At 39.9% G+C, this 21,571-nt stretch overlaps 2 protein-coding genes across 3 annotated transcripts in view; one reads left to right on the top strand and one right to left on the bottom strand.

Moving 5' to 3' along the window:
• lgr4 (leucine-rich repeat containing G protein-coupled receptor 4) overlaps positions 1 to 18,656 on the top strand; it is a 55,385-nt gene extending 36,729 nt beyond the window's left edge. The window contains exons 4-18 of one of the 2 annotated variants that reach the window (XM_080027533.1): positions 203 to 274; positions 5,468 to 5,683; positions 8,043 to 8,114; positions 9,090 to 9,158; positions 9,672 to 9,743; positions 9,960 to 10,031; positions 10,128 to 10,196; positions 10,283 to 10,354; positions 11,299 to 11,364; positions 11,530 to 11,601; positions 11,714 to 11,785; positions 11,916 to 12,041; positions 13,184 to 13,281; positions 13,742 to 13,795; positions 13,943 to 18,656. In XM_080027533.1, coding sequence (XP_079883659.1) covers positions 203 to 274; positions 5,468 to 5,683; positions 8,043 to 8,114; positions 9,090 to 9,158; positions 9,672 to 9,743; positions 9,960 to 10,031; positions 10,128 to 10,196; positions 10,283 to 10,354; positions 11,299 to 11,364; positions 11,530 to 11,601; positions 11,714 to 11,785; positions 11,916 to 12,041; positions 13,184 to 13,281; positions 13,742 to 13,795; positions 13,943 to 15,351 — 2,611 coding nt within the window. In that variant the 3' untranslated portion in view covers positions 15,352 to 18,656. Of the gene's footprint in view, positions 1 to 202; positions 275 to 5,467; positions 5,684 to 8,042; positions 8,115 to 9,089; positions 9,159 to 9,671; positions 9,744 to 9,959; positions 10,032 to 10,127; positions 10,197 to 10,282; positions 10,355 to 11,298; positions 11,365 to 11,529; positions 11,602 to 11,713; positions 11,786 to 11,915; positions 12,042 to 13,183; positions 13,324 to 13,741; positions 13,796 to 13,942 lie in introns of both variants that reach the window. The other variant, XM_080027532.1, reaches the window with a different exon arrangement.
• Positions 18,657 to 20,336: 1,680 nt separating this feature from the next.
• mybpc3 (myosin binding protein C3) overlaps positions 20,337 to 21,571 on the bottom strand; it is a gene marked incomplete at both ends in the record, with an annotated part of 42,832 nt that continues 41,597 nt past the window's right edge. The window contains one exon of the mRNA XM_080028507.1: positions 20,337 to 20,467. Within this exon, the coding sequence (XP_079884633.1) occupies positions 20,337 to 20,467 (131 nt within the window). The remainder of the gene's footprint in view (positions 20,468 to 21,571) is intronic.

Here is a 21,571-nt window from a genome sequence, read left to right as displayed (position 1 = left end):
AGAGTCAGGAAAACACCAGTTTCTCTTCCAAAGGGTATAAGTGCAGCTAGTTTACAACATAAACAACACACAGAGGAGACCTTTGGAAAGCTTACTAACATAGTTAGCATCAAATGTATCTCTGAATGCATATTGTTTAAGATTCACAATGCACAAAGTGTTGTTTGTAGAGTTTGATTCATCAATGCCATTTTACTCTCAGGATGCTCCAGAACAATCAGCTGAAGACTGTGCCCAGTGCTGCCCTGAAGACCCTTCATGCTCTCCAGTCTCTGTAAGTCAACACACACACACACACACACACACACACACACACACACACACACACACACACACATCCGGGTATGCACGTGTGGGTATTGTCTGGCTTTTTAATTTATGTGGACCTTTCCACATTTATCGTATTAAAAAAACAGTTAGCAGCAGGGATTGTAGGGATACTTTGTCAATGTCATGTACTGGTCAGACTTTTAGTTGGATTAATTTAGCAAAACATAGCTTAACAGAGGAAAAGGAACTTCAGTCTCAGTTTTGGACTATAACGTGTCTTTTAAAATGCTGATGGCACGTGTACATTGATCAGCGGGGGTTGTTTGTGGTTCATGAACACGTAAGAATCTGTCTACTTTGACAGTCTCACACCATAATGTCACACCAGCCCTGTTAGTGATTTTTATGAATAGCCCCTGCTTTCTCTAGAAGTTGCAGTTAATGAGAAGGATAGGTTGTCCTGAATTCCTGGACAGGAAGGTTGTCTGCAGTCATCAGGGCTTTATTAGAGAAAGCACTGCAGTGTATTTAGACAGTCCACCTTCCGAAGTAAGTCATAGTGTTTGTGCCGAACTCACAACCACGTTGTAGACAGTTACCCACACAGATAATACAAAAAGCAACAGCATACAGAAAAGTTTATCTACTAATATATGTAAATATCTTAACGTTTGGTGCTGAACATTTGCCAAACAAATATATGCAAAAATGGTTCTGTAGGCAACAATACGGTTTAGTTTGAGGTCACTGGCTCACAGGCGAGATGCACTAATGGTTTGTAAAGGCTTCTTTTGAAGACTCACCTTTCAAATAAGACGTATTGCACACTGCACAGACAGTCATGGTTTCCAGAGGATGAATCACAATTACTGTGGTGATCTTTCTGTTCCCGTGCCACAATCATGTGGTTCACGTTTGTGGTTGGATGGATTGCCATTTGATTTGTTCTTACAAATACTTGAATGTTACTTTTTTTCAGTGGTATTTGGTAAATCTCAGCATGCTAATACACTCAATTATTTGAACATGTTAAACACAACACCTTGAAATTGAGCACATTTGCATTATCATGTGAGTGTGCTGCTATGCTAGCATTTAGCTCAACTGTTGTGCCTAAATAAAATTTCACTGAAGCTGCTAGCTTTGCTGTTTTTGTCTTCTCTGAAAATGGGCTGACTTACTGATAAATACACGTAAAAATATCACTTTAAAATCCTGTATGCTTTTCTCCAAACAACTAGCCTGGAAATCCAGACCCTGATATCTAGAACGATAGAGGGTCTGGCCACGATCAATAGTAATTCCCAACTCAAGGGGCGGCTCCTACGTGTGCATTTCAAATGTGAATGTTTCGTCTATCGACTATCGAATAACTATCGACATTCGTGTGAATGTCGATAGTAAGCCTGCTATCGGTGTATGAATGTGTGTGTGAATGGTAACGTGGGAATGGGAACAGGTCTCCCTTGAAAAAGAGTCTCCGGTCTACAACCAATCAGAGCAATGAATAAGGTGACGTATAAACCGGGTCGTTTAGCAAACAGCGGGATTAACTGTTGAATTAAACTTTTGGCTTTGTCGATCGGCAAAACAGAACATTCCTCTTACTTTCTAATGAAAGATTTGAGTGCTGTCTTCCAAATCGTAAAGGGTCGAGGCCAACGCTGTCTCAAACTCAAACAACATATCTGCAGCCATCTTTGGTGTTTGCTATCACGGCTTTGATGCCGCATGCACGTCACTGTCGTCATCCGGTTACGTCCCAGAGCACCATACATAGGGCTCTGGCCCGCCCATATCAGATAGAACCAATTGAAACGTAGCTTAGGATTTCTTGACTTTTTGTGTGTCCAGACCAACAGGCGCAGCAAATTTAATTTGCTAGCGCCTAGCGGCAGGTCTGGATTTCCAGGCTACCAAACAACGGAAATAACATGCATTTGTGCCAGATGCTATTCAAAATAAAGGTTCCGTCTAGAAGTAGCCATACAGAGTCTTATCATCTAAACCACAGTTCCCATTGGAGTCCTGGGGCCTCATTTATAAAGCTTTGCGTGGGATTCACGTGGAAGCTAGCGTACGGAAGAAATGTAGGATGTACGTGCGAACAAAAATATTCTGATTTATAAAACAGTGCGCACTCACGTCCTACGCCTGTTTCCCTTTATAAATCACAATCAACTCTAAATGTGGCGCAGCTACCGCCTTCACGTAACGCCCATATTTACCCATACATAGTCATTGACACGCCCGAATTAATATAATTTACTGAGTGCATGAAGGCGGTAGTGGCAATCGCCGACTGAAAGGGAAATGGAAAAATAGACTCCACACGGTGTGGATCACTGCGGTCACGCCGAAGTACCCGTTGGAGAAGTGGCGACCAGGGAACATTTAGTTTGGTGGCACAGTGTGAGGGTAAAGGCGTCAGAGTGCAGCCTGTGGCGATCTCTGTGAACGCTGTGGTCGAAATATAAAGAAGCGATCCGACATAAAAGTGGACGCAAAAAAGTGCATATCCTCACACAGCAGTGTTTGTGCCACGAGCGGGGGACACTGAGACCCCCCATGAGATACAGATTCGGAGAATTCATCCCGGTGCAGTGACGGGCGGCGGAGGGTTAATAATAAACTTCACAGTCCCTTTCAAAACACAGTTACGACGTGCTTAAACACAAAAAAAAACACATAGATAAAACGGACTAAAAACCGCAAAAAATTAGCACAGTATGTGATGTACAGTAGGCTTATGATTAGTGTATGAAACTGTGCACTCCTGTCTGCCTGACTGAGGCATCGAGAACAGCGTTAGTGTAAAAGTAATAGGTTGTATTCCACCTCAATATTATCAGAATGAATCCAATAACATGCAGAGCTTATTCAAAAGTTTTTTTGAATTTTTTATTTGCACTCATATCTCCGTTTGTAGGCTATTTAAGATCCTAATTCGTTTTGTTTTTTGTTGGTATCACTCCATGGAAAAATCCGTGGAGGCATTTTTTATTAATTGTAAGAATGGCTTCATCCGTTTTGCAAAGGAACTCCCTATATGATAGACCTACATGGCTTATAATAGGCCTATATCTGGATTCATTTTACTCAAACACATTCGTTCTCGCACTTCATACATGTGCCGACGGAGTCGCCGTTTCTCCTTTCTCCACTTTCTGTGCGGGTCAGAGTTTGCATGGAGGACCGCACATCTTCCCGTCAAGTTTGCTTTTTATAAATGCCAATGTTTGCGTAGAAATTGGCGTGCGCCCTCTTCTGGGCGTACGCCACGTTTATAAATGAGTCCCCTGGTGTGTCAGATTCCTTCAACTGTACAGACTTAATGCAGACAGAGAGCTGTCGTTCATTAAGATGATTTAAATGTCCCTGTTTAATATGTGACAGCACCTACAGTATTTTAAATGTTGCAAGTGTACACCGGCACTTTGATGCCATGGCAGGAAAGACTCGACTCTTTCTCCAACAGCCAACAGTTGAAATCTCCATTATTTACTCAAGACATTGTTGATGTCATTTAGGTGCGGTTCCACTTCGTATCGCATACTTTACTTCTGCTGCAGTGTTTGTTATGCACAAAGCACTGCTATAGCCCTGTGTAAATGTAGGTCACTGTTGCTAACTTTTCTGTTTTTCGGTAGGATTGTTGGGTTTCCACATGTTAATTCCTAACTATCTGGTTTCTCAAAAGTTTATAATCCACTCAACCATTGTTTTTCTATTGCATGTCAAGTACATACTATACATTATGCATAACATGTAGATGGCTCTATATGTGCTACCTCCCTCCACTACGGTGTATTTGTGTTTGACAGTCAGGGACTAATGGAGTTATGAATCCAGCTGGAGAAACGTGCTGAAAATCCTGCTTTCAGCTATTATCACCCTTCTATATCCCTCCCCTTGTCCCTTACTTCCCCTCTTCCTTTTTTCTGCCTCTCCTCTGTCTTTTTAACAGATGTCTTTTCTCTGTGAGGGTTTTAAGGTCTGTAGCTGAAGTAATATACTTTGGCAGAGCCAGGACTCGGTTTGTATAAAGCCTCGGAGAGCTAAATGTCAATCAAGACTGTTTTTCTTCCAGCCCAGACACTTGAGGAATTTTGAGGGAGGGTGAGACTCTCAGTGAGAGAGGATCGCAGGGAAAAACGGTGTGGTGATGCTGAAAAGAACACTAATGCATTCATAATAAATTAAAAATATTTTTATATTTCTTTTACAACCAAACTATAGGCTTCCGATGCGAATTTCAGCAGTTTGCTGCAGGATTACTGCTCTCTAGTGCAGTATAGTAAACACATTGGATTTCCTGAATATCCATGCATGAAACTTGAGAGTATTGTCTATAATATTATGTGCCTTTTTTAAGTGACAAGTCAGAAAATATCTTGTTAATGTCCAACAGTTTCCATGGCAACCAAAAAACATTCATGTCATTCCTCGAGGGTTAATGAGTGATGTATGTCGTTTACGAGTTGTCATGAGCGGTTGATGTAAGGTATCTAGTTAGTTAGACCATTGCAGTGGTTGCAATAACGAAGGCATTGTAGTGGATATCCCTTAGAAACAAGGAGTCAGTCAAGATTAAAGCCCTATTAATTTTTACCATTCAGTTTTTTTTCAAACCTTTGCTCAAAGTCACAAGATGTTGGTAATGACAAAGAATCAGAGGAGTCCTCAAGAGTGTGCCCTCCAACAGAATTTTGAAGTAGAGATTCTGCCCCTCTGCATTGAGAGGAACCATTTAAGGTTCATCGCAAAACATGAACACAAAAATCACATGTTTTTGGTGGCATAACGTGTGTGTTTTAGCATTGTGCTTTTACTCTCTTTTCATGCTTGGAAGAAAACCAAGTGTTGTCAAGCTGTCAGTGCCAAAATACTATCATTGTAGCCTAGTGTGCAGTTACCTGTATTTTAAATAATTGTGTAGAGTCCACAAGTCAAAACCCATGATAAACAAATGCACTTCATCCCTCACATGGATTTTGAGCTGCAAGAGGAACTTTCTGGTACATGCTAATTGCTGCTCTGCTCATGGTATCTGTAAAATAAATTTTTTATGATTTTTCTTTTACCGTTTTAGTGTTTTCCTAGGTATTCACAGTAGTGTAAAATGCCTGAGTCCACTTCAATATCATAAAGAAAATGTAATGAGTGCATGTCTTATCCTTGTTTCTCTGTTCTGCAGTCGCCTGGATGCGAACCACATCACCATTGTTCCAGATGACAGCTTTGAAGGTCTCCAGCAGCTGCGCCACCTCTGGTTGGATGACAACAACCTGACGGAGGTCCCCGTTGGTTCCCTGCGACACCAAGCTAATCTGCAGGCTCTGACTTTGGCGCTCAACCGCATCGCACTCATACCAGACAACGCCTTTGCAAACCTCACCAGCCTAGTTGTGCTGTAAGTTATATTAAGCTACTTTTCTAATCATAGTTTAGGATGATCTGAACCTTAATATTTAAGTCCTAGGGATGTTGATGGTTAACCCGTTAACCGATAAGATATTGACTTAAACAGATTATTAATATCGGTTTAAGGGTTAAAAAAAATACATGTTATACATGTCAATCAACTCAAAACTTTATCAATCCACCTATTGAACCAAAAATAAATCCAATTGATTAAAGCGGTAAAACACAATAGGCTAATGCAGTTTTATGTTACAAGTCAGCGATTCTCCGACAGACACAGGACTTTAGGAGGGAAAGAGTAGCGCTCTTCATAATTGAACAGCAGCAAATCTAATAAGCCCTAACAGAAACATGAAGTCTGCATCACGCTTTTTCTCCCTCTCGTTCTCACCCTTTGTTTCCCCTCAATCAGAAAAATTATTCAAAATGGACATTCCTATTAAGTACCAATGTGTTGTATAGTGTATCAGTTCATCTCTTTGACCAATGTTCCAGGCTAATTGGACCTTTGCTAGTGTGTAGATTGGATAAAGAAAGACCATAGGCACCAAAACATCAACTACCTTCACCTGTATGCAGTAATCTTGTCAGCTGCACTTCAAATAATCTTACAATTATCAATACAAACCTAAATCATTTATAGTATGGTATTTTAGTGCCACTAAACTGGACTGAAATATCACCCTTAAGGACAACATTTGTAAATCGATCCACAAAACCTACAGCATGTACAATCATATGAAAAAGTTTGGGAACCCCTCTCAGCCGGCATTATAATTGACTCTGCTTTCAGAGTCAAAATATAAAAGTGGTATGTCTTTAATTTACCAGGAACAGCTAAGTACTGGGATGTTTTCCAAACAAAGATTTTTTGAAAAGCAGTATTTGGTTGTATGAAATAAAATAAAATGTGAAAAACTGGCTGTGCAAAAATATGGGTACCCTTGTGGTTTTGTTGATTTTAATGCCTGTAACAGCATGTAAAACTGATGAATTTAAACACAAAGTTGGTTGGATTATGTTGTTAAGCCTTGAACCTCATAGAAATGTCTGTTTAATCATGAGAAAATGTATTTTAGGTGCCTAAATGCAAGTTGCACTTCTCTTTGACTCTCTGCTGAAGTGAGACAGAATGGGATCATCAAAACTGCTCCCAAAAGTACTTAGCTGTTCCTGGTAAATTAAAGACATACCACTTTTATATTTTTTTTGTGAAAGCAGAGTCAATTATAATGCCGGCTGAGAGGGGTTCCCAAACTTTTTCATATGACTGTAAGTGATAAACAGTGTGAGAGTCCTAGTGAATTTCCTCAGGACATCTAGGAGAACTTTGCATGCTGCCTCATAGACCTATACACTACATAGCTCAGCAGGAACAACCTGCTGGTGTGCTTTTTTTAAAGCGCTTAATTAACCAGGCGCACTATCTGAGAATATGTTCACAGTACTCCAATGACCTGAGGGGGTAGCTGTAGAAGTAAAAGTCATTGAGTGTAAAGTGGATGAGTATATTTCTCCATTTGAAATCCAACTAAACAGCAATAGTTTGATGTGTCATCCGTTTCTGTGGGTTTTTTAAATTAATGTTTAAGATTATGCAACTCAAAAATCTCCTTTTTACTGTACCTCACTATGTACAATTTAGTTAATACAATATCACTGCACTGCTGGTGCCTCCCCTCCGAATCAAAGATGCTGTACTTCCTATTTCGCTTTTCACACTTCATCTGCATAATTCTGTCACCACAATTCAATTCAAAGTGCCTCTCCTTGTGTTCTGCTCTGGCTCTGAATGTATTCTCGGCCCGACTGCAAACACAAATATACTGTAGTATTTATTTCCACAGCTTGCGGTTATTAAGTTGACACATTGTGCTGTAATATGTGCCATTGGGGTTTGAACGTGAAATTTAATAAAATAAGAAATACGAAAACCTTTAGCGACAGGAACCTGTACAAATAATTGATGCCTTACGGATTTGTACGATTGTTCGAAACGTTCATTGAGCTTCACTGCTGCTGTTATGCATTCCCATAAACACCCACACACAAACACGCACGGATAGAAACACACATTGAGTGGTATTGCTGCAGGGTTAGTATAAACATGTTAGGATAAACAGGAAGAAAAGACCTTGAATCTATTAGGCAAAGGGAAGCCTTCTGCATATACACACACGGTGCAGACACCTGAGTCACAGATCACATGCATCCACTAAATTTTTTTGTGTGGAACAATTCAAAAAAGCTGCAAATCAAATCTAGAATAATATGAATGATCCATATTTTGTCTTGTCATGGTGTGAAAAGTTCCACGGATGTGTGTTCAACTGCTTCTGTGTTTCCAGGCATCTTCATAACAACAGAATTAAGGAGATTGGAGAAAACTGCTTTGCTGGACTCGTGAACCTGGAAACACTGTAAGTGTATAGTCATACAATAGTAAATGTGTGTGTGTGTGTGTATCAGTTTAAGTGTGTGTTGTGCTCCTGTTTGTGTGTGCTAACAGCTCCCCCACCCACCTCTGCTCCAGTCCTCCAGACATCATTGTGTCCACTTCCTCCTTTAATTGCTCTAGGATAAATAGAGCAAAGTACATGATGCTTATCAAATCTGCCCTCCCACTCTCCACTTCCTCCTGCCACACAGCCATGAAAAATCTTTTAGTGGCAGCCTTTCCTAACAGCAACTGTACGACACACAGACCTTAACAGGAGGCCGCCAGGGATGTCCAGTCCTTTTTGTTCTAAATCCCAATAGGATACATTTAAAAATACTGTATCTACTTGTATTCAGGTTGATCCAGTGTAATATTTCTTAATCACGCGTGGATGTTAATTAGCCACAAGTAGCCCTATATTGAAATGAGCAGCTCTGCATTATAGCTTTTCTGCAGTTGTTTTCTAAGGTGTTCAATAGCCTATAGGTTTTATAGAAAAGAGGTTGGGCTGTTGTTTCAGGAAGGTTTGGTTTTGGGTTTTCAGTAAATTTTCACTATTTGTGATATTTTTTATCGACAAACCTTTAAACAAATCTGATATCATAGTGTGTTAGAAATAATATCAGCTTAGCGGAGTGCAATGGGATGTGTTTTCAGGAGCTTTTGACTCCTTTAAAAAGGGATTGTTAATTAGAATTTAGTATTGGGTATTTATGAGAAGGTGAAAATATTTGTTAAGTAGGCACTGCTAGTAAGTCATATTTTAGGATTATAAGAATGATAGTAATTCTAGATATTAGTGACAAGTATGTGCCCTGGTGTTGACAGCAGTCACAGACAGAACCAGATAATTGAACGTACCTTGATTAGAAATTCTAAATTGTAGACATTTTTGTTTGAATGTACCATTGATTAGACCAACATCCTGTGTCTTTCTCTCTCTTGTGCCTCATAGAGATCTTAACTTCAACAGCTTGATGGTTTTTCCTAAAGCAATAGAGGCACTGCCCAAACTCAAGGAACTGTGAGTATATCCTCCTGTTTTTTCTTCAGTCAGGGAAAGTATTTTGTACTTTGGGAATCAGAGGCTTGCCTTTTGGTTTTCATGTGATTTAAAGAAAATTACCACAAAACGCTTGGAAAGAAACAAAAAATAAACTCATTTGAAAAGTGAGTTTTGTGGATGCGATGAATAAACAGTAAAACAATTGCTGGAGTCTTTTGCCACATCTTTAAACAAGTGCTCATTTTAATTCTAATGTTAAAAACCACATGCCTGGTTTTCCTGATCGGCACCTGAATTATTTAATTATAGGATTATTTAAATCAATTGAGAGACCTACATCTTTGTAGCACACATTAAGAGGTAATTGACCCCTTTTGTTGGTGCTTGATCTGGTTTAACTTGTTCCTTTTGTGTCATTACTTTTGATATTTTTATTTTTGGTGTAACACGTCAGCTTAACTTGTATGTCAGGTTTCGTATTGGGCAAAGTGTCTCCTGTTTACACTGTCTCCCTTGACTTTGTCCCTGCAGCGGGTTTCACAGCAACGATATCGCTTCCATACCAGAAGGGGCTTTTCATAATAACCCCCTGCTACGAAACATGTAAGGCCACACTCACTCCACAAGGATATATCACTCTGATTACACAAATTTGTACAAACGCTACATTTACAGGATGCTTTCGGTTGAGCACACATCCTACAGTATGAGCTAATATGGAATTTAAGTGTGAGGCCTGCCTCAGTACTTCACTGTCCAGAAGATGGTGCCATTATCGCATTGTAAATGACTTTGCTTTGAACTCTCCCCCCTCTGCAGACATCTTTATGACAACCCTCTGTCCTTTGTGGGCGCTTCAGCTTTCCAGAATCTGTCCGACCTGCACTCCTTGTAAGTCCCATGCTGACCCAAAGCAAAGCAATTTGAGTCTGTTTGAAAGGTTGTTTCTTATGTGCCAATTCCTACTGCCATGTCTGTGTGTTTCAGGATGTTGCGTGGGGCCAGCATGATGCAGGACTTTCCCATCCTTACGTGGACTAACAACCTTGAGAGTCTGTGAGTGAACCTGGATGCAGCATCTTTTCCTGCTTTTGCTTTGTTTGTTGAATCAGAAGTGACTAATCAGGCTTTTTCATTTTCAGAACCCTGTCAGGAACCAAGATCTCCTCCATCCCTGCTGATCTGTGTGAGGATCTCAAGTTGCTTCGGACGCTGTGAGTGACTTCTTGTCTTGCTTTAAGATCATTAGAAACTAATCTGAACCATAAATCTTGTGCCAGTGGTGTTAGGTCGGTAAACTATGGCTTAAACACTGTTGCAGACTAAATTAGAATTCCCATTTGCAAAAAATTGGCATCTTTGAAAAGTGTACTGTGTGTGAATGAATGATAGCTGGTCTGAGGTGGTGGTCAGAGGGGCCACAGGCGCTGAATGGCTCACCACCTCCGGTATGACTGTGTGAAAGAATGATAGCTGGAACCCTTTGAGTACGAGAAAAGTGCTATATAAATCCAATCCATCAGCCTTCCCTAGGGTCCAGCGGCGACTGAAAGATGAACTCCTCCTGCCTCATTAAGAATTAAAGTTTTAATTTAATAAAAAATAAAATAAAAAGATAGGGGAGTGACTTCATGGGGAGAGGAAGCGAAGCAGGGGGGGAGGAGACGCACTACCCAGTTATTTACTTTAATTTCAGATTTTATTCTCAATTACTCTGCCTAACTCTACCTGCAACAAATACACACACAAACACACACACGCACACTCACATCCACTATTTCAATATGCCATGAGCTACTACTAGTCTATTTCTGTATTTTTATTTTTTTATTTATTTATTTTTTCTATTTCTTTATCGTGTATATATATAATAATAATATATATATTTTAATTTATTTATTTTTATTACTTGTTGTTGTTGTTGTCTTGTCTCTGACAGCTTGTCTTGTCCCAAACGTGTTCATGTAGTCTTGTCCCACACACAATGGTGTTTTTGTCATGTCTCTCACTGTTTTGTCATGTACCGCATCACTTAAAAAAAAATGAAAAAGAAAAAGTGTACACACTGATGTGAAGGGACATTGCTTATGAGCCAATTATTGCTTAATTTAAAATGTTTCCTTGTTGTCTTATGCTCGCTGTTTGTTTTCTCAATCAGCGACCTGTCCTATAATGATATCAAGGAGCTGCCATCCCTGCAGGGCTGCGTCCGACTGCAGGATATGTGAGTAATGAACATCTAGAATTTAGTTCCCAAATCCTTTCAAAGGAGAATTGTAAAGATTATCAGACAGATTCTTAACATTCAAAATTGATGATAACAAACAATTAAGGTAATGAAGTTATGTGCTCGTCTGTAATCTGAGAAACTATTTATTTCAATCTACAGAAGCTTTCAGCACAACCATATTCAACAAATTGACAGGGACACTTTCCGAGGTCTCTCTGCTCTCCGTTTACTGTAAGTCCAGTCCACTCAGTCACGCACACTCACAACACACACTTGATGCTGAAAAAGCATTTATTTTTGAATGCCTGGGTTTTGAGTTCATTGCGTTGTGATTTTTACACAGAGACCTGAGTAGAAATGAAATCGGAGTTATCCACAAAGATGCTTTCCTCACCCTCACCGCACTCACCAACCTGTGAGTATATGACCTGTGTGTTATGGCAACGCCTTTCTTCACAACCAGTTCAGAAACCCAGTATCATTGTTTGGTTTTATTGGCAACTTTGTGCATAAATAAAGTGCTTGTGTGTATTAATGTTTTGCAGAGATCTGAGTATGAACTCACTGAATGTGATTCCGACTTCTGGACTGAGTGCGCTCAGTCAGTTGAAACTCTCAGGGAACCCGCAGATGAAAAATGTGCTGACTGCAAAAAACCTGCCCAAACTCAGGTGAGAAGGATCTTCTGTGGTTGACGGTCAGGACCTGTTATCAAGTGTTTCGGAAGATAATGCAGAAACACTTTATAACTGGCCGTGGACCTTTGTTGAATGTGACCCCCACCCCCCCCCCCCTTTAAGTTGTCACTCTAATACGGAACAATTAATAATAATAAACAATAATAACAAATACATAATCACACTTGTTTATCATGAATTGTTGAAGGGGAAAATAAAAATCTTTCAAATCTGTTATAGAAATACTTCTTTATAGTTAGTTTAAGAAAGATAGATCATCATTACAGGACGTAGCCCATGTACAGACAGGGCCAAAGTTTGCTTTTCTCTGGCCATCAAAACTGAGTTATAGTGGAAAGGGTCTGCATATATCATTAACAATAAGCTCCCGTGGTGTTGAGGAATTCAGGCTTTTCTGAAGAGGGTCCTCTCTGATATTGGTGTATTCAGTATGTGTATTTAGTCATCCTTAGCCACTTACTGAGTTTATTTTCCCGTCTTTTGTTTCCACTGATTGGTGACAAAATTGGGAAATAACATGTTCATATTTTATAAATAAACAGAACTGTTATGTATTTGTCTTGATTGTGTCTTATTATTTCACTTCTCAAATTCTCACACACACAAACCTGTATAATTTTTTAACAGATAAATACTGTCTCCTTCCCTTTTTAAACTTGTTTTGCTATAGTCCAAGATGGTGAAATAAAAGCATGCAATTTGTTCAGTGGACAAAATGGAAACCCTAACCAATGCAACATTTGTGATCAAAATAAAGTGCACTAATCCTGCAATTAACAGAAAGTGTACAACTACAACAAATAATATATCTGCTGTGGTTAAATGTATGTGACAGAAAAATAGAAGCAAACTCCACCTCATCTTGTACGTTTTAATGAGAAAGCCAGCAGCGTCTGTTTTCATATTTTGATTTTTTTCACAATTGTAGACAAACTATGGAAACATCGAAATATTACTCTTGAGAAAAAATCAGAAGGGCACAATATTTGCAGACAAGCACATTATTTATACCTTTTGCAGTATGGTATTTAGATGTTGGAACATCTGTATATTCAACACAGGACTTCAGCAGGATGTTCACAGCTTTCCTAAACCATTTTTGTTTGTTTTTTTAGGTCTATCTCTGTCCCGTACGCCTACCAGTGCTGTGCATTCGTCGGATGTGACTCAGTGTCGAGTTCTTCTGAGGAAAATGAAGTAAAGAAATCTACAGGTGGGAATGCTGCCTTCATACCTGGCTTGGAACAGATGAAATGTCAGCTTAACCCTTTTTTTTTTTATTTACTTTTATTTTTTTCTAACGATATAACTATATCAGCAGAGATTGTTTTGCATAACTCTGGATACCCAAGCATGATACAAATAGTCTTTATTACCACTCCTCCAGATGTAAATGTTATTTAACTGCTGTATTTAACTCTCCAGACTTTGTGAAGTGCAGATATGTTTTACTATATATTATTATGTATAAATAACTATACTGTATTTAAATAATGTTTCAGTTTAGCACCATGGCAGAGTAAAAGAAAAAAAATCACGTTCTAGAAGATGTTATTTTCACAGACAGATACATTTAAATACGTCATACCATATACACCTGACTACTTTCTTTGCAAGGCTTGACTGCATTTTTAACGTTTGTGTGTTTCTCGCATTTAATTTTTCTATTTTAGGTGGGGAGGATATGGAAAGAATCTCAATGATTATGCATTGCTCTCCTTCACCAGGTGAGCACTGAACAGCTTTTTGAATGTTTGATTATGTTTTAGTTCTTTGTTTACCAATCAGAGTAAGAACTTTGAAATAATCTGAGAATAAAGACCTACATTAAGTGTGAACCTTTTAACACTTAACTACATTGTTTCTGTCTTTAGGAGCCTTCAAGCCTTGTGAGCACCTGCTGGGCAACTGGATGATTCGTCTGACAGTGTGGTTCATCTGCCTGGTGTCGCTGGTCTTTAACAGCCTGGTGCTGGTGGCCACTTTCTCCCCCACACACCGAGCCACGGGCCATTCCCACTCCCTCACTCCATGTCTCTCTCCAGCCCGGCTGCTGATGGGGCTGCTGGCCCTGGCCAACCTGCTCACTGGCCTGTATGTGGGCGTGCTGACCGTTCTGGACGTGGCCACCTGGGGCTCCTTCGCAGAGTTCGGTGTGTGGTGGGAGATGGGGCCGGGCTGTCAGATCACCGGAGCCCTGGCCGTCTTCTCCTCAGAGTGGGCCGTCTTGTTACTCTCTCTGGCGGCCGTGGAGCGCAGCGTGGCCGTGCGGACCATCCTCAGAAAGGTGCTGATGTCTACCAAGAGGCCCGGCAGCAGCCCTCGAGGCTGCTGTAGAGGAGACAGACGCTTCAGTCTGGCTGCGGGACTGCTGGGTGTGCTGGCTGCTGCTGGAGCCTGTCTACCTCTCCTGACCTCCGGGGACCAGTCCGCCTCTCCTCTCTGCTTGCCCTTCGCCGGTGGTGAGAGTCCGGCTCTTAGCGTCACAGTAGTTCTGGTGCTGCTCAACGCGCTGGCTTACCTGTTCACTGCAGCCGTCTACACCCAGCTGTACTGCCACCTGGGAAGAGTGGAGCTGGCAGATCCAGAGCAGACGGGCGCCCTGCGACACGTGGCCTGGCTAATCTTTACCAACTGCATCTTCTTCTGCCCTGTGGCTGCTTTTTCCTTCGCCCCTCTTTTGACCGGCTCTACGGCCGGCGGCCCAGAGATCGCCAAGTCCGTCACCCTAATCTTCTTCCCACTGCCTGCGTGCCTGAACCCTGTGCTGTATGTGTTCTTCAGCCCAGCCTTCAGGGAGGACTGGCTGAGACTGCGCGGCCGTGGAGGCTCCAGCAGGGAGGTGAAGGCCGGTGCAGAAGGTCACGGAGACGATGGTGGCGGAGGGTCGGAGCTCACAGACGAAGGCTCCTCCACCCAACTGGGCTTTGATTGTGGGGTGTACTCGCAGCTCTGTGGAGAGGCAGTTGTATGCGAGCGGTGCGAGGCTGAACTGCATGCCAGGACCTGCTCTTCTCCCTCGTCCTCCACAGTCTGCAGACACTTGGTGAAGTCTCACAGCTGTCCCACCCTCCTGGCGGGAGCTGCCGTGTGCCAGCGCACTGAGGGGTTTTGGGCAGACAGCGTCACACCCTCCGCTCAGTCTGAGTACGCAGACGAAGGGGACTCGTTTGTGTCGGACAGCTCAGACCAGGTTCAGGCCTGTGGCAGAGCCTGCTTCTGTCAGAGCAGAGGCCTTCCACTGGTACACTACTCATACAACATACCTCGAGTCAAGGACTAGGGACGCTTCCGACCTTCCAATACATCTGTGTGCACAGATCTTGTGAATTTAGATGCTACAAGAATATGTAAACATTTTTATATCGGACAACAAGATGTGCCAACTGACCTGCTAAAAGACTATTCAGCACTTAACGTTTGTAATTACTGTTAACAGAGATGCCACCAATCATTAAAGGGAACTTGGTATGTTTTGTTTTAAACATCGAGACCGTTTCCAAGTGAGCTGAATTCAGCACATCATGTTACAAACTGGTTGACCGAGGATCTTGCAAAGGAAAGTCTTGCCACCAGTGCCTGCCTCTTGCTTTCGATCTTGCAAACCTCAATGTATGCGTCAAAGATTTTATGATTTCTCTGTTCCACCTTTACTTATAAGCTTTTTAATTTTTAAATGTAATACATCTTGTAAACATTTTAAAGCTTCTCCACAGCAACTGTTGATTTTATACTTTGATTTATTTTTATTTTTTTTTTATATAAATGTAGCAAATGTTATAATCATCCTAGACTTTTCTGTTTGAATGTAACTTTCAGGTGGTCTTCACCCACCAGAGGGGAATAATGTAACTTCAGCAATAACTTCGGCCCTACATGCCTGTGATAATAGTATACCAGTGTGAGAATGGTATAAATTAATGCCAGTTTATAATAAACGAGACTTTTCTTTAAGTTACTTCAGTAAGACTAAGAATGTGATAAAAGTAGCAGATATCACTGTTTAAGCGACAGCTATGCCTGGTGGTGGTGAAAGATGTTATTTATTGTTTGAGTAGCAGGAGTGGAGATGATGTCAGGTGTATAAAAGGTGGCCTTTGAATGATGAATATACAATATAACCCAAACATTCACCAAAACAACAGCAGCTCTCTTTGTTTAATTCTTCATACAAAAAAACCCAGTGTCATTCATTTCATTAGTCTGAAGGATAATTCCAGAATTGTTTTAACCTGGGCCTTATTTCCTGAGTTCATACCATCATGATGTTTGTTCATGATCAAACTTATTTAACTGCGCAGTTGCATGTTTTATTTGTCATTGGGCCAAGACACACCGAAAAAAACTTTTATTTTCAGTACACTAACACTCAAATGAGATTTAATCTGAAATGCAGATTATTGTTGACTCGTGTTCTTAATGAGCACAAGCTGTTCAAAATTAGTGTGTCCATGTAAAAATAAAAACTAGCTGTATATGTTAAAACAGTTCAAATCAATCAAAAGAGTAATTATTCACTGTCCTGCTCACAGTAAATCAAATATACTACCATTTATCACATATCTGTACACAGAATATGAAGCTGCAGCTGGTTAGTTTATCTTAGCATAAAGTTTGGAAGCAGAGGGAAACAGCTAGCCTGTTTAATGTATTCAAAAACGAAAGACTTAACTAATAACTTAACTGATTAACTAATGACAATTAAAGTAGGGCTAGCTGTTTTCCCACCCGTTTCCAGTCTTAATGCTATGCTATGCTAACTGGCTGTAGAAGTCTGGCGACCGTCACACACCAAACAGGTCCAAACTAAATCACTGTATTTACTCCTGTTGGACTAAATGGAAGAGTGATAGCTGACGTATGTTTTTGGTTGATTTAATACTGATAATTAAACATAATTTGGATTGTGAGCAACAAGTTAAAAACACAAATACTGTCCACGTTAAACACGTTAATGTAATCCCCTCTCTTCCACTTCTTCCATCATGGTGGTGAATGCAGAACAAAACTGGCAGCCAGCTGAGTCAACAAGAAAGTGGATAAACTGTGCCAAAAAGTATGAAATGGACCATTATAATTTAAATGGGGGGGAGGGGTCATTTCGCAACCACAGATATTTAAAGATAAGTATCGGCAGTGTGTTTTTGCATTAAAATTATGATGCTGGAGTCTGTGTGCAACTACTGAATGGCTCTACAGTAAATCAATTGTTTTAATGTTGACTGGGATAAATGAACATGATGGTAAGAATGAAGGAAAACAAGGTCTATGTTGAAAATAAGAGGAATTATCTTTGAACTAATGATTCCAGTGTCCTTTCAATTCAGATACATTATTAGCAGGTGACTTAAAACACATACTGTGTGTTCTTTTTAGCATTTGTAAAGTCACCAGAAGATCATTATTACATTGTTGAGTGCATTAGTTGATTACCCTGAGTGAGACTGTGTGTGACGAGGGATTGGCTGTTTGGTGTGCTGGAGCATGACTGTACACATTAAGGTGGATACACCCTCGGAGCATGTATCCACAAGTGCATGTCATGTGAGTGCTCAGGAATTTAGGCAATGTAGGGAAACATTTTCTTCCAACAAGATATTATTGTCTCCTTATAATGCACCATTTCATTTTATAATCATCTGGGTTTCTTATTTCTCTGTTTTTGTGTAAGCATCGTCTCGACTGGGTGTGTAAACTCTTGCACCAACCAAAATGTCCGTAGATTGTTCTTTGAAGCGCCTGATGTCCCATCTGGTGAAAATGTACAAACCTTTTTGTAGTTAGGTTGTTGGTTTTTATATTTGTATGTCAATTATTTGTAGAAAAAAAACAAGTAATCAAGAATGGGATGTTAAGAAAGGAAGCTACCTCCTTGACTGTAGTGGCTACCAGCAGTGCTTTGTAAAAAAAAAAGTTTGTTTTCATTTGTTGTTTGTCTTCTTGGCTTTATGTCGACACACGTGGTTGTACGTCGTACGTCATTTTTGATCAGTGCAAATTGTGGGAGGAATCTATGTACTGTATACTGTGATTGTTTCTTTTTTTAACCCAACTATCAACTATGACATTTTTATTTGATCTTTTACAGAAACCATTTTGCAGAGTTACGCATATGATAAAACAATATGTTAATTTTAGTTCAAATTAAATCTTATTTGTAGTTTTTCCAATGAGAGATCTCCATGCAGTTTCTGTTCCAAGTAGACAAATACATTTAAAATATTGTGAATGAATACAATTGGAAAATGCAAGCATTTTTATTTACCTTTGTGTTAAAGTTAAAACAGTGCTAAATCAAATATTGTATTTATCTCAAATGATTTTACTATTTACTTTGTTAAAGATTCTTGTCATACTGTATCACTGCTGCCAATGTAATGCAGCATAGATTGATTTTTGGGACTGGGGATACTAAAAACATCCCCTGAAAATGAGAATATTTACTACTATACATTTGTGTTCCTTTTTCAACTCTGAACATTACTCTCTGCTGCACAATGGCCACATGGGAACACAGGTTTATCTTTAACTTTTAAATGGTAAAACCCTATGTTGTCATGTTTCCATACCACTGGAAGTATATTCAGCCAGCTGCTAGATACCTGTGTTCAGTGTAAATATAATTTACTATGGTGATTAATTAAATTTGATCTCTCTTACCAAACGTTTGATACATACTTCCGAGTACAATCATATTATCCAGCCACTAAATAGAATGTATGTAAACTTGGCTTAAAGTAAAGGTAACAGAGTACAATTTCTGCTCAGACAAATTTCCCAAAAGCCAGATTTAGTCACAATAGCTAAGAGGCTAAATCAATAGCAATAGTGGTCCAGACTAAATGTTTCAACAACTTTTTGATGGATTGTCATTGTATTTTGTTCAAATATTCTTGTTTATCAAAGGAAGAATCCTAATAGCCTACTTCCCCTGATGTTTTCTCTTGCGCCACCACATGGTCAAATTTTACTTTTATTTTGGAAAATATCTAAAACTATATTATTATAAAATATAAATGATTGGCACAAACCTTGGTACTGACCTTCATGGTTCACAGAATATGTATCATATAGCCTTCTTTTGACTTTTCTTCTCGTACACAGAGAAGTTCATGTTTGTGATTTTTACTCCTATTACTCAACTATTATTGGATGGTCTGCCATCGAATTTGGTACACATACATTTACGTCCCCTCAGGACGAATTGTTTTAGCCTTGGTGACTCCTTAACTTTGCATATGGCACCATCATCAGCAATCTACAAAATGTCACTTCAATGAGCACTTATAAGGTAGATCCCCCCCCCGAAACTAATGACATTTCAATCAGCCATTATGCTAACACACAAACTAAAGCTAAACGGTGAACATGGTAAAGGCCTTCTACATTGGGTTACTTTGGGCCTATAAATTATTTCGCAGATTCAGATTATTAAAACAAAATATCCAACAAAATAATTTTCGATGTAATTTTTTGCAGCACCTCTACACTGCATTATTGCTACTTCCTTCACTTATGCTAGTATTAGCATTTAGCTCGAAGCACAGCTGTGCCTAAAATCAGCCTAACAGAGCTGCTAGCTCTAGTCTTGTGAACTATTTTCACAAGTAGTTGTCCGTGCAAACACCCTTTTAGGGGTGACATGAGTTGTACATGTATACATTCCTTTTCCAAGCCTGTTAATATGAAGACCATGTGTGCCATTCAGTGAAGTTTCACTTCACGTCCAGCCATAAGTAATGTTGACCACCACTTCTGGTTTCCGTCACTCGTGTGGTGAGTTGTAACTTGGTGATGAGTGAAAAATAACCTCTGGGATTGTATAAAAAGGCGGACATGAAACTTGATAAGTCCTGCTAGCTTGGAACTGTGAAGCCTTTAACTTGTAATTTGTGGCTTCAGTTGAAACCCCACGTCAAAACATCGAGCCCTAACCATGACAAAAAATGAAGACATCTATCACCTATGATATAGGCTACTAGTGACCCGGTGAAATGATCAAGGCTCACTGGATCCTTTGCAGCTGTATGTTGAGAGGGTACAGGAAATATTTACATTCAAGGCATCAAAGGGATAGCTGTTGATTGGTGTTGCAACAGCTCCTGCTTGATTGGCACAGCCATGTGTTCCTCTTCTCTGGTACAAGGACAACCCCCGCTCTTCCAGCCCTTCACACAGATCCCTCTGTGGCGGGCACATTAGGCACATGCCTCACACCTCTGGCTTTAGCGAGGCTTTGTTATAATAAAACTAAGCCGCCTGACAACTCTAGCCCATTCCACTGGACTTCTCGGTATCATTGGCAGGCTTTTTGCGTTTTGTGAATACCACGACTGCTACAGCTATCATGATGGCACATTCAGAAGCTGTGGTCCACTTGGACACTATTATTGACCACACTGCAATATAAAACCATTATTCCATACATGAATGAATGAAATCACTCCATATTTAGCGTCTTTGAAGCAATTTTATACACACAAACCAATCCAAACACTGTATCCAACTCTTCCCTTAATTAACTGAAATAAGTGACAAATGGGACAAAAAAAATCACAAATTCCATTCATAAGTTTTGCTTGGTTTCTTTGACTATTATCCAAATTCACTACACAAAATTATCCAGGTATCTCTTCTCTTGAGATGAGTGTTGTATAGAGTGACAAACCATGAATTATACTTTTAGGAATAACCATAACCAACACTAAAGTTGTCTACTAATCAACAGCAAATGTAAGCAAGGGACCTGGTCACGTCTGTAATCCAGCTGTACAAATGATAGTAACATACTGTATCAGTGTGGATGACCAAACACAAGGTGATTGCAGAAGAGCGAAGTGGTTCTGAAAACCAAAAAAGGATGTTTGGTAAACACAGTTTGTGATGCAGGGGAAAAGGTTTTCATGACCAAAAAACATTCAACATGCAGGAGTCACTGGAGAAAAATCGTTCTTCTCCTCAGCAAGCCACCTGAATGTTACTTATTTTCGAAGACTTTCTTTTCTTCTTTGGGAACTTGAGCTGCAAGTAAGGAACGTAGGTCAAAATACAGAGGCCTTGATAAACTTATTGCACAAAGTTCAATTGGCGACACAACTGTAAAAACTAAATACTAAAAAAAGGAAACACTTTACAATAAGGTACACAAAATTGTAGTACCTAATACATAGATATGTGTTTCCTACTACATAGGTTTTTTTTTGTGTTACCTACTAAATAGTTTTTTTTGTGCTACCTAACACAAAGGTATTTTTTGTGTTACCTACTACATAGGGTTTTTTTTTGTGCTACCTAACACATAGGTTTTTTTTGTGTTACCTACTACACACATAGCAGGCTATCTATCGACATTCACACGAGGCAAGGTGGGTGAAGTGTCTTGCCCAAGGACACAACAACTGTGACACAGGTGGCAGGGCGGGGATCGAACCTCCAACCCTTTGATCATCGGCCGACCTGCTCTACCAACTGAGCCACAGTCGCCCCAAAAAAAGAATATACGT

This window comes from Ammodytes marinus, assembly GCF_949987685.1.
Source record: "Ammodytes marinus genome assembly, chromosome: 1".
Lineage (NCBI taxonomy): Eukaryota > Metazoa > Chordata > Actinopteri > Uranoscopiformes > Ammodytidae > Ammodytes > Ammodytes marinus.
This window is presented reverse-complemented; position numbering and strand designations above follow the sequence as displayed.